Source organism: Miniopterus natalensis, chromosome 4 (assembly GCF_054644295.1).
Source record: "Miniopterus natalensis isolate mMinNat1 chromosome 4, mMinNat1.hap1, whole genome shotgun sequence".
In the NCBI taxonomy this organism is placed as follows: Eukaryota; Metazoa; Chordata; class Mammalia; order Chiroptera; family Miniopteridae; genus Miniopterus; species Miniopterus natalensis.
The window spans coordinates 43,231,148-43,244,270 of NC_142084.1; the positions used below are offsets into that span (position 1 = coordinate 43,231,148).

At 41.0% G+C, this 13,123-nt stretch overlaps 1 protein-coding gene and 1 non-coding gene across 2 annotated transcripts; both read left to right on the plus strand.

The window, feature by feature from the left end:
* The first annotated feature begins 7,785 nt into the window (after positions 1-7,785).
* On the plus strand, positions 7,786-11,765 carry RPS3A (ribosomal protein S3A). The gene is made up of 6 exons (XM_016211220.2): positions 7,786-7,891; positions 8,638-8,741; positions 9,103-9,290; positions 10,532-10,740; positions 11,315-11,424; positions 11,600-11,765. Exons 1-6 carry the CDS (start codon positions 7,830-7,832, stop codon positions 11,719-11,721), a joined length of 795 nt encoding a protein of 264 aa, XP_016066706.1. The 5' UTR covers positions 7,786-7,829; the 3' UTR covers positions 11,722-11,765.
* On the plus strand, positions 11,027-11,098 carry LOC148093265 (small nucleolar RNA SNORD73). The gene has a single exon (XR_015714439.1). It is a non-coding gene; the product is annotated as a small nucleolar RNA SNORD73 (small nucleolar RNA).
* Positions 11,766-13,123: the final 1,358 nt, after the last annotated feature.

The window sequence follows — 13,123 nt, forward strand, 5'->3', positions numbered from 1 at the left end:
GGCTGGTATTCTGCAAGGTAAGGAACATGCCCTCCCCTCTCTGCTGGATTAAAGGCTGACTTTTCACTTTGGGCCACATGGATAAGAGCAACACATTATGGATGGTAGAGTAATAAGACTGATCAAATCATTAAAAACTTCTAAGTCTCCAACACTATGGGAGCTTATACATCAGCCCTGGACTGTATACACTTAGTCACATAAGTGAGAAATAATTTCTACCTTGTTTATGCCACTATTACTTAGGTCTTTGTTACAGTTTCTAAACAAAGTTGTTTAACCAACTGTGCAATCTATGTGAGTGGCCTCCCTGGAGTTGTGCAACATGTTGACCTTGAACTGAACTTCCAACTAATAGAGTGAGGAGAAACAAATTCAGAAAGATTAGAAACTTTTCGTAAGTCAAACTACTCTATGGTAAGGTGAGACTGAACCCAGATCTACATGATGCCAAACAAGACAATACTAGATACTAGCCCTCGAATTTCATTTTGTGAAATGTTGTTGACCAGAAGGAAAGTTCTACTACTTGTACTCTTGCAGCGTGAGGAAAGTGGTTTCAATTCCCACCTCAAAACAACAACAATGGCTGTGTGGGTATAAAAAAAAAAACAGTGTCTCCTGGATGTGTGCTGTTCCTAGCGATGGTAATAAGGAACCTAATTTGATTGTACCACTGTACTTTTGTAATGACACGAATATCACTGCGTACAGATTTAATCTTGGTTTTCCTTCTCAATTCTCTTGCTCTGTCTCCTGGAACAATTCTTTCTTCCTGTCTGTAATCCACAACAAATAACCCAGGAAGGGGCAGGCAGGGGAAATGACTCCAATAAGAGCAACACTTGACATTTAACAAGGGTAAGGATAGAGAGGTGCTGACTTGACTGTGAGTGGGCAGCTGATATTTATTTTGGAGACAGAGAGAGAAAAAAGGAGAGTAAATAGTTACCGAGTTCCTCCTATATGCTAAGCTCTGTTCTAGGCTTCTAATGTATATTGTGTCGCTTAAACCTTAAAATAACCACAGGAGGTTAAGTATTGTTACAAAAAATGGGATACAACAGGCCCCAAATGGAGTAACTTGTGCTAAGCCCTACATCAGCAAATCAAGATTTAATACTTTATCTAATTGCAGTTTCAGTTTCCCAGGGAGCTAACTTTTAACTAGTCAACATGGAATTACCTGGTCAGTCCCAATGAGATAATGTCCCCAAGAGACCCTTTTGGTTCCCCTGAGGAGGATGACCTTCCTTGAAACAATACATTCTTTGCTAATAACTTCCTTTCTTTCCACCTCCTTTGCACCTTTAAAAATTTTCCTTTTCTGTAGCTTTGCAGAACTCCTTTCTATTCGCTAGATGGGATGCCTCCTGATTCATGAATTATTCAACAAAGCCAATTAGATCTGTCAAATTTACTTGGTTGAATTTTTGTTATTCAAGAGTATTATTCTCACTTACTGGTGACGGGGGGAAAAAAAGACAATATAAAGTCACATAGCAGGTGACAGCACTGATTTGAAACCAAGTCTGACTACAAAATCCATGTTCTTTCTACTACATCCTCCTGCCTTTAAGCTTTCTGAAGTCCTTTCAAAAATGGCATTTTCTCATTTTCAAATACATCACCCCTCTATATAACTCTGAAGATCATCTTGGGACTTTAAGAAATTTACCAGGCTTTAAATGTGTTTGGTAGGCCCAATAAAATATTTGGCAGCGTTTAGAGAATCCATCTGATCCTTAGTTCTGCAACAAAAGGTGCAACTTGGCAACAGGCTAAGGAGCTTAAGCCAGAATGCAAATCAGTGTACTATTTCCTTAATAGACAAGGTTTTACTATAGAGAAAAAAGTCAGCTGAACTAAACAGTGTGTTTAGTGACACAATTGCTTTCATTCTGTCAGTAGCTCCTTAGCTCATTGGCAGCCGATAACAGTTTGTTGACCTCTAACTGTTCTGATGACTGGACTTTGTGAAGCACTGGTGTAGAGCACATTTCAATAATCCCATTTATAACACTCTACAATGAGAACTCATTATATACTATTCTCACTTTGTAAATAGAAAAGCAAGGAAACAAACTATATTCCCAAAGAAAGTTGAGTAATTTGCTATAAAGTAATATTATTAATCAGGATTCATCCATAAATTAAGTAGTTCATTCATTCTTTCAAGACTAGAAAGATACTTAGGACAGTCTGCCTTCCACCCAGAGGGTGTAGGGTAGGTGATCACCCTTCCCCCTTCCCCCTTCCCCCATCATTGTAATAGAACATGATTATCCTTGATTCCTCCTTTTCTTCCCACATAACAATTCATCAACAAATTCTGTTGGTTCCTATCTTCAAAATATAATCAGAATTTTCACTGCCTCCCACCACTAGGGCAACTGCATTTCACAGCTCCAGAGGATGTCATTTGCATCTTAGTCTCCATAAATGGTGCTCTGTTCCCACCCTTCTTCACCCTTTGCACTTCCTCCTCTACCTCCCTAGACCAAGCTACCACATCTTTTTTTAAAAACTGTATCTTTATTGTTGAAAGTATTACAGATGTCCCCTTCCCTCCCCCACACTGGTCCCCTCCACCCACCCACCCCCTTTTAACTTCTTGATAATACTCTTGCTTTACTACACTGTATTCTCCACATAGCAGCCACAGTGTCACTCCAATGCTCAAGATCTTCCAATGGCTTCTCATTCCACACAGAAAAATGTCCAGAGTCCTTACTATAGCCTGCAAGGCCCCACATTGTTTGAAGTAGCCAACAATATTGTTTTCTAAACATGACAAAGGACAGGACTGAGGTGGGGACAGGGGGAACATGTGCAGGATTGGAATAATAAGACACTGAGAAGCAGGGGAAGGGTACCTGGCAGGTGAAAGGACTGACAGGGACCTCAAGGACCCAACTGAGATGTGATACCATTAATTTCTAATAGTTCCAGTCTGAAATGTGCAGTTTTCTCTAATCATGCTCTGAGGGTAAGGGTAAATGTAAGGACAGACAAAATGTATGTTTTTGCTGCAAAACAAATTCTCCCAACATTTAACATTTAATGACTTAAAACAATAAACATTATTTCTCTGTGTGTCAGCTGGGTAGCTCTGTTCTGGACCAATACTATTGGATTAAATGGTCTAGGGTGGCCTTACTCAAATACCCGATGGTTGGATGACTGTTGTTCTGGAGAAACCTCAACTGGGTATACTTATTCTGCTACAAATGATCTCTCATTCTCCAACAGGCTGGCTCAGGTTTCTTAAGTTAGTGAGCTCAAGTGTTCTAAAGAACAGAAAAAGAGCAAGCCCCATGTATGCCAGCATTTTTTCAACCCATTGCTCGAGTCATAGTTGCTAATATCCCTTGACCAAAGCAAGTCCCATGAACAAGCCCAGAATCAGTGTGGGAGGGGACTGCAGAATCAGTGTGGGAGGGGGGTCACAGATACAAAGAGGGGTGAAAAAAACTGGGGGCAATAGGACCATGGAAAGTAGATTGCATATTGAACTAGGCTTAGGGTTTTCAGGGCAGGGTTGGATTAAAGTATAAAGCTCCAAGTAAGTACAGAGTTTTGGTGAGAAAACCATGGGCTGCAGATGAGAAGGAAATAAGATCAGAAAGTATTTACAAACTGGGAGAAAATGATGTTAATTCTGGAACCCATTCCAATGTGTGTGGGGGGGCTCCCAAGCCAACAAGCAATCCTGACACTCTCTACCTGTAGATAGCGTCAGATCCCACAGGTTAAGGACTCAGTTCTACAGACTGCTGCTCCCGTTCAGACACCAATCTCAAGTCCTGGTTATCCCCTGTACTTCTGAAGGACCAGCTATAGCAATTCACAGAACTCAGAGAAACATGTTTCTTACCAGATTACTGCCTTATTATACAAGAATTTAATTCAGGAACAGCCAGATGGAAGAGATGCATACGGCGAGATATAGAGAAGGAGCATGGAGCTTCTAAGCCCTCTGAGAGCACCACTCTCCCCACATCTCCATGTGTTCACCAACTGGGAATTACAGCTCCTTGGAAACTCCTGGGTTGTCCAGGAAACCTAAAGCTAAAAACTCAATTAACGTCCCCCTCTCCCCCTCAAGACAAAAAAACCCACACAAAGCACCAAAAGTTAAATGCCTGCAGGACCTTGTATGGCAGGATATGCATATTATTTCTGGAAGAGGGTATCTTCATCCTAGGTCTCAAACGCAATGACCAGTACACAAATATAACTAAGAACTCAAGGTAACTAGACTTTCATGAGGAAGAACCAGCACAAAAACAGACAATAGAAACAGTCTGGCAGAGACTTCAGAGAATGGAACTACCTATCATACAGTGACCGTAAAGCAATCATGCTTACTGGGTTTAAATCCATATTGAAGATGCCTGCAAAGAATAAGAAACTACAGTGATATAAATGGAAAAAGAGTTAAATGGAACGTCTAGAAATAAAAAAAATAAAAAAAAAACAGTAATAAAAATTCCAAAACATTGGGTGGATTTAATAGATTAGTTGCAGATGAAAAGTAATGAAATACTGACACCTTCCTAGGTTTGATATATCCTGATATCTTTCTATTCCATTGTATTCTATCTTAATTTTGAAATTCTCAGATGGTTAAGACTCAATAAACTGATTTTATGGGGTGCTTTCTTCTTTCAATATAATTTAAACTGATGATGGCTCCATTTAATGTAACAGTGTCAGGGAAATTTTTTTTAAAAAAGCTTTTATTACAAAACAAAGTTGAGGATTGAAATACATACCTCTGACAAATCCCTTAGGTGCTGGTGTTGCTAGAATAAACCAAATGTAGCTGACTTCATTAATGTCTCCCCTGTGGCTTTTTAACTCTTGGGCAGAAAGAGGAATCTGACCGGGAGGAAGGCAAGTTTGGTTTTCATTCTGGGGTACGTAGCCTTGGAGTCTATAACGTTTTCCACTGGGAAAGTTATAAGCTAGTGAACTGCCAGTTATAAAATAAAATTAGTCAATAATTCTATAAGTATAGAATACAGAGTTTACTAGACTCAATATTGTATTTAGAAGGACTCACTGATTTCTACTGGTCTCTAGTTTTTGCCAGTCTGCAATTAGACAAGAAAAAGATTGACTATAGAGTTTTTCAAAACTGATTTATGAAAAAATCTAATTTATTTAAAAGGATTGACCTTTTGTGGTGTCATTCACAGAAAAAAATAAAAGGATTGGCCCTTTAGAGGATATGTTCTTTATTTTTATTTTGGGGGTCAAAACAATTTTAAAATGAAATGATGCTCATAGTAAATGGCAGTTGTTTTTTGTTTTATAACATGGTGAAATTTTAAAATAGCGGTCCTATTGGTTCCCATAATTATTTTGAAAATCTGGATTGATCCTAAAGTTCAAAACTTAGAACCAGCACTAATGTCACCTACCTCTTATTTGTTCATCCAACAAATATTCTGAGAGTCTACTATGTGCTAAGAAATGGAGCACAAATATGAAAAAGATTGCACTGTGTGCCCTCCCACTCACAGTGAGAAAGGGACAAGTTTAATCCCTAGTTACTAGGAAGTTAAGCAGTGCTAGGCTTCCTGGGAGCCTGTTTCTGGGAATCAGTCTCTTACTGAAAGAAGAAATGAAGCTGAGCTATCTTGAAAATGCACAGCAGGTATTTGCCTGATGATGAGGAAAAAGGCAAGAAGGCAAGAGAAAACCATTTTGTTCAGGGAATTTTAAATAGTTCTAGATGACTGGAGTTGGGGTGCCTGGTAAAGGCTAAGACGTGGTGAGGATGAAAAGGATAGGTGAACAGGGCTTGATAAAAGTGTCTGTAGGCTTGGCTAAAGACTTTGATTTTTTAATTTTTTTTTAATCCTCACTGGAGGATATTTTTTCCATTGCTTTTCAGAGAGGGTGGGAGAGAGAGAGACAGGGGGAGAGGAGAGAGAGGCAATCAATGTGAGAGAGACATCCATATGAGAGAGATACATGGTTGCCTCCCGCACCTGCCCTGACCAGGGCTGGGGATTGAGCCTGCAACCGAGGTACGTGCTCTTGGCCATAATCCACCCAGGACCCTTCAGTCCGAGGCCCACGCTCTAACCACTGAGCCAAACCAGCTAGAGCTGGACATTGATATTTTTTGTTTTAAATGTGGTGAAACCCCCTCCCCCCAAAAACGAAAGAAAAATAAACAAACCCACCTAACATACAATTTACCATCTTAACCATTTTAAGCGTACAGTTCAGTAGGGTTAAGAATATTCATATTGTTGTGAAGTAAGGACTTTGACACTATCCTATAAACAAATGAGATTAATAGAGTTATTGAAAGATTTTAGGATAGGATTGGAGATTTAGGAAGATTTAGAAGGTGGGGGTAGGAGAAGGTAGGGGATGGAGGCTAGAAGTACTGGAAGGGATTATAGGATTTAAAGGCTTCTGGGGCATTGTGAGTGGGTCGTTTGTGGCTTGGTAAAAGGGTTTGTTGCAGGAGGGGAAGTTAGAGAAGGGAACTCAACTGTCTGAGGTCCAAGCCTGCATGGGCCAGCTTTCCAGAGGCTGCACACTTGAAGCTAGTGGGCCACATCCAGCCAGGATATACTTAGTTAAATTCCTACATTAAAACAAAAAAATTCTTTTTATTAGTTGCAAAAATTGAACAATTTGATTTCACATAAAAAGTTCCCAGCTTTTCTCAAAATAAAAAAAAAAGATCCAAACATCTGGGAACACTGGAACCATAGTCCCTCAGGGAACCATTCAGCAAGATTCACTTCACTTTATTTATTATTATTATTATTATTTTTAATCCTCACCAGGGGATATTATTTCCATTGCTTTTCAGAGAGAGTGGGAGGGAGAGGGAGAGAAAGAGAGAAACGTCAGTGTGACAGAGACACGTCGACTGGCTGCCTCCCGCACGAGGCCCCCGAGGGCCGAGGGATGAAGTGCCACCGGCGGCCAAAACCAAACCCGGGACCCTTCAGTCCACAGGCCGATGTTCTACCCACTGAGCAAAGCCGGCCAGGGCTTCACTTTAAAAAGAAACAAAAGAATATATTAATGTATGAAAAACATATAGAAAAGCACACAAGTAAGTGCACGGCTTGTGAGCTTCACAAAGCTAACATACCCCACTAACCAGGACCCGTATCGACAAACAGAACAGCACCAATATGCACCTTCCAAGTGACACAACCCTAACAATCTTGTGAGGTAGATTATATTACTATCTCTATTTTATTATTACTTTTTTTTAATTTAAATTTTTTTTTAACTGACCTAAAATCAAACCCGCAGCCTTTTGGTGTACGGGACGACGCTCTAACCAACGGAACCACCCAGCCGCGGCTACTATCTCCATTTTAAACACGAGGAAACTGAAGCATGGACAGGTCACAAGGCGAAACGTGGGCAGTAGCATCTGAACCTGGATCTAACGATTCCAAATCCCAGGCTCTGGAGAAGAAACAGGTTTAAAGATGAGATGGTGAGTTCAGCTTTGAACGATGTTCAGTGGGCCTCTCCTTCCACGGAAACTTAAATCCGAACATCAGAGCCACGGAAACCACCGGTAACCCGAAGCCTGCACCTCAGGCCGGCAGCGCCCGCGCCGGTTGACCGCAGCCTCCCAGCGAGCAGCCTCCCCACACTTGAGGGCGCTGTCTCTGCTGCAGTCGGGGGGGCGTGCCTTTCTGTTATCGCGATATTCTTGAAGCCCGAGAAACACAGAGGTCAGAGGTCACGTCGACGGTGCGCCCGCCCCATTTCATACGCCTAAGTTCTCGCGCGAGTTGTACTTCCGCCCTTTTGGCTCCCTGAGCAGCACCATGGCGGTGGGAAAGAACAAGCGCCTTACGAAAGGCGGCAAAAAGGGAGCCAAGAAGAAAGTGTAAGTGGCGACTGTCGTGGCTCTCCGCTTTTTGGGGTCCTGCTAGACTCCGCGGGAGGGTTCTGGGTCGCGGCGTGGGCCGGATGACGAGGATGCCAGTCGGATTGAGCTGGCCTTGCCGGGTTGGTAAACTCCCATCCGAGGCCTGGGAGATCTGGGTGCTGCGTCCCGGCGGGCCAGCTGTCTTCCCCCTGGCTTTCTGAGCCCGTGCGCGCCCGTTTGAGCCGGGTTGCTGTCGCTACCCCGGTCTGGCGTGTTTCGTATTGTAGGCTCACAGGCTTCATAAAGTCTGCCGGTAATGGGTGCAACTCCAAGAGCTGGAGTCGGTGAAGGCACTCTTGTCCACCCAGGATCCCTCTTCGCCCCTCTCCTTGGACCGGGTGGAACCTGGGACCTCCAAATAGGCTTTCGTGAGGCCCTCTAAAAAGAGCCTGGGTTACCAGTATGCGTCTTCCTGTACCAGTTAAGTTCAGGAGACATGCATGTTATTTGGAAGCATTGCTGCCTGTGTGGTGGAAAAGCCAGTTGGGGTGGGAAGCTACATTTGTGGTTTAACTGAGACGGACACAGTGGGAAGAGTTGGATTTACACATGCTCCCTCATCTCACTGTGCGAGGAATAGAATAGTTTATTGCAGTTTCTACATGCCAGCTAGCCTTTTGTCATCATTAGTGAGGAAAATAAAAGTAAAGAATTATGTGATCTGCGATAAAACCTGTTTGTTGTTTTTTTTTTTGTAAATCCAGGGTTGATCCATTTTCTAAGAAAGATTGGTATGATGTGAAAGCACCAGCTATGTTCAATATAAGAAATATCGGGAAAACGCTAGTCACAAGAACTCAAGGAACCAGTGAGTAATCTAATTCTTGGTTTGAATTTATCTTTGAGACCTGTTTGTATCATGGTGTACTATTATTGGTTCTCTAGTGGGAGACTTGAAGGAAGTATCAGTCCTTTTTTGCAGCTTTGGCCCCAGTGGTGCTTGTTTTGGGGACACTTGTAGAAGCAGATTTTAAAATTCCTAAGAAAATGTGCATGGATAATTTTGAGCTTTTAATGGGCTCTGTCAGTAAGTTATTGGTGTCCATATGGATTTGGTTAACAAGAGTTAAGGTCTTTATATAATTTACTATTAACTTTCTGAGCTCAACTTATGCTTGACTTTGCTTTTGTGGTTCATAATGTTAAGACAATTGATTCTTGTTTTATAGAAATCGCATCTGATGGTCTCAAGGGTCGTGTTTTTGAAGTGAGCCTAGCTGATCTGCAGAATGATGAAGTTGCATTTAGAAAATTCAAGCTAATTACTGAGGATGTTCAGGGCAAAAACTGCCTGACTAATTTCCATGGCATGGATCTTACCCGTGACAAAATGTGCTCGATGGTCAAAAAATGGCAGGTGAGAACAAAAGTTCCTTAAGTCATGGTGCTGTGGCATGCATGACCAAAGTGTAATGTCATGTCATGGTGTCATTACAGCAAGGATCATATGGTACAGTTGAGGTTTAGGTTTTATTTTAAAACCTTGATGTTTTCTTGTTTACTTTGGAATTGGCACTGGAACTCCAGCAACAGCAGTAAGCAAACTATGATCCTCCTATTTATTTAAATTGAATTCAAGATTTAACATTTTGCTGCACAGATTAGTCGCAGATTGAGGAACATCTAGATTTAGGTTTTTAATTTTGCCTGTCTTCAGAATATCTTTGCACCTCAAAGTCTAATGGATTTTAAAGCGAAAGGGTGGTTTGGATTGGCCTTGATGACCTCTGGCTAATAGGAGTCAGCAGAGCCTCTGATGTGTAATTGAAATCTCGACTCCATTTCCCAATTGTGTTCTCTTTGGCAAGTAACTTAAGCTTGGTAGGCCTTGATTTCTTTATCTCAAAAATGTAGGTAAGAGTGTCATCTCATGGAGTTAGGATGAATTCTCATGTTTAGCACAAAGCTTGACACAGCATTTAGTAAACAGTATGATTGTTATAGGAAATAATTGTATGGGTTCAGATGTGTCTGGCATAACTGTCCAGTTTGGGGATATTAACTAAGGTATGCAATTTACAAAATACAGAAGAGGCGATTTAGTTCTTGTTGCTACCTAAGATAGTTTTTGGTTTTTAAATTTAGGCAGTAATAGGACTAACGGATTTTTAAATTGTATTTTAGCTGTGAAATTGAATATTTAATCCACAGTGTGGCTTTAGTTTGGAACGTAAAGGACATTTAAAAGTATATGCATTTAGTGTTAACGTTTTACCTATTTAGAACACTTTTTATTAAAAAATGTAAGTGTCAATGTCCATATTGTAGAGTCTCTCCTAGAACTTATCTTCCTCTTGTGTTGCAGAGTAGTACATTTGATTGGGTGGAAGGGAAGAATGTTAAAGGCTGTCATACATTTGTAAAAAGTAGGGGATGGGTGCTGTTGCCCGTGATGGTGGGGATAGAGAGGAGGAGGGAGGACTGTTGGGTAAGTTCACTTCAAGGATGTGAATTCTGGAAATTTGACATGTAATTTATATTATACTTTTATGTTGTGTGATGAGTACTTCCAGTTTTTTTATAGAATTTGAGGAATAAAAGTTAATAACATTAAAACCTGGTGTATCTGACAGTATCTTTTTTTTTTTTTTTCACTAGACCATGATTGAAGCTCATGTTGATGTCAAGACTACGGATGGCTATTTGCTTCGTCTATTCTGTGTTGGTTTTACTAAAAAACGCAACAATCAGATTCGGAAGACCTCTTATGCTCAGCATCAACAGGTCCGCCAAATCCGGAAGAAGATGATGGAAATCATGACCCGAGAGGTGCAGACAAATGACTTGAAAGAAGTGGTCAATAAATTGTAAGTGTTTCTTTTCCCTCACACCATTCTGAATCTCTGAGGGAAAGCAGGTAAGACAAGGTGGAGTCAGACAGACCTGTGCTAAAATCCTGTCTGTGAAGCCATCTAGTTATATCCCTTGAAATGAAAGTATGCCCAGTGCTTAGCAAAAGATTTGGTTTCTTTATCCTTTTACGAATGAAGCTGTCTCATGGCAGTTAGTGAGCCTTAGAGCACAGAAGTGCTTTTGTCTTAATTAGAAAATATATTGAATAGACAAAACCCTCCACAACCAGTAATGTATGGGAATAAGTGATGACAAAATGTTTCGGTCCCATATGATGTCCAGTGATAAAACTTAAAACATTTTTCTGATGTTCCCATGCTGTTGGCTAAGAGGGTGTAATGGAAAAGGCACAAAGCTTGGACTCAGAAGGCTCAAATGCTAACTTTGCTACTAACTATAGCTGTGTAGTTCAGATCATTTCACCTGTAAAGGGGCAGTAGTAGACTGTCTTACATGAGGATTTATGGATTAAATGGGGGGGGGATATTCCATGTAGATTTATTCTAATCTATCATTACTGGTTTGTAGGATTCCAGACAGCATTGGAAAAGACATAGAAAAGGCTTGTCAGTCTATTTATCCACTCCATGATGTCTTTGTTAGAAAAGTCAAGATGCTGAAGAAGCCCAAGTTTGAATGTAAGTGAAAAATCACTGGATTCCTGAAAAAAATTTATATGGTCAAATGCATTTTTTGTGTTTGTTTTTTGGGTGGCCAGATAGTGGCTTTTTTTCTGTCATGCCTACACAACATTGAAGGACCAATGTTTCAAGATATGTATACTGTAACAAGAATTTTTTTTCTTCCTTTTAGTGGGAAAACTCATGGAGCTTCATGGTGAAGGTAGCAGTTCTGGAAAAGCTACTGGGGATGAGACAGGTGCTAAAGTTGAACGAGCTGATGGATATGAGCCCCCGGTCCAGGAATCTGTTTAAAATTCAGACATTTAATGGTGATGAATAAAAAATCTTATTTGTGATATTTTATTTCTGATCATTCTTTTAAAATCTAACAGCTTGGTGAATTGTATGTTCTGAACTGATAGTAATGTGAACTTTTCTGTCCTGTTGTGTGGATTTTAACTATTGCTCTAAGTAGCTGAGAAAGGGTAGTGATTATTTTAAGCTGTAGTGATCTGGAGATTAGTTAGAGATGGCTAATAAAACGAAACCCTTAATATGGCTTAAATTTTGATGGTTTTTAAGCCCTCTGGAAAGCTTGTTAAAACATTGCAGAGCCCTGCTCCTAGAGTTTCTGGAGTTATGTAATACTGATGCCCAGTCTATGATAAGATAGACTGACTAATGGAGAGAGCCAGTTGGCTTTAGTTTATTGTTGAAAGTATTACAGATGTCCCCCTTTTTCCCCCCATTGATCTCCTCCACCCTGCATCCACCCCACCCCCAGGCCTTCCCCGTACCAATGTCTGTGTCCATAGGTTATGCATATAAGTTCTTAGATTAATCTCTCCCCACCCACTCCCCCACCCCTGCCTTCCCTCTGAGATCCCTCAGTCTGTTCCATGTTTCTGTGTCTGGATCTATTTTGTTCATCAGTTTATTAGTTTTGTTTTTAAACCCAAATGCTATCTCTTCCTATAGCTGTAAAATGCCCCACTGTGCACCTGCACTGTGAAGCTGAACTTGGCTAGAGAAATTGATTATTGCCATTTAATGCAGCCCACTATTGAGTACTTACTCTTCCACTGGGTCTGTTCTGTACCCTTCCTCTCTTCGAACCTCGTTCTCATTTGCACTCAGCTGATTCCCATTACTTCCACCCTGCCACCTATGGGTGTGTTCACATTGTCTGCCTTGTCACTGGATGAACTGTTAGGGCTCCCCTCTCCCTCACACCACTCCAAAGGAAGCTGTTGCTGTCAAGATTACCATTGCCTTTATTGCTAAGTCCAATGGTTCATTCTTGGCTTTTCACTTTACCTCTATTAAGTGACATTTGACAGTTGATATCCTCCAGTTTTTAACTGTGCTTTAAATCTCACTTCAAAGTTTTCCTCCCATGTTACTGGTTTTCCTTTGCTAGGTCATCCTTAGACCGTAGTATGTTGGAGAGCCCTAGGCTCAGTCTTTGGACATTTACCACTAAACCTGAAAGTGACCTGTGCCCTTGAGTTACATTTTTGTATGTGGGGGGAAGAAATGGGTCATGAGAGGTCTCCATTTCAGGCAGGTTTTAGCCCATCTATTGCCTTTAATTACTGCCAGTAACACCAAGGATTAGCAGATCAGTTTAAACTCATTTGCACAGGTTGTAATGAATAGTCTGGCCTTGGAATACATAAGGGCAGCTTAAAGACCTACTGCTCCTACACCCCCT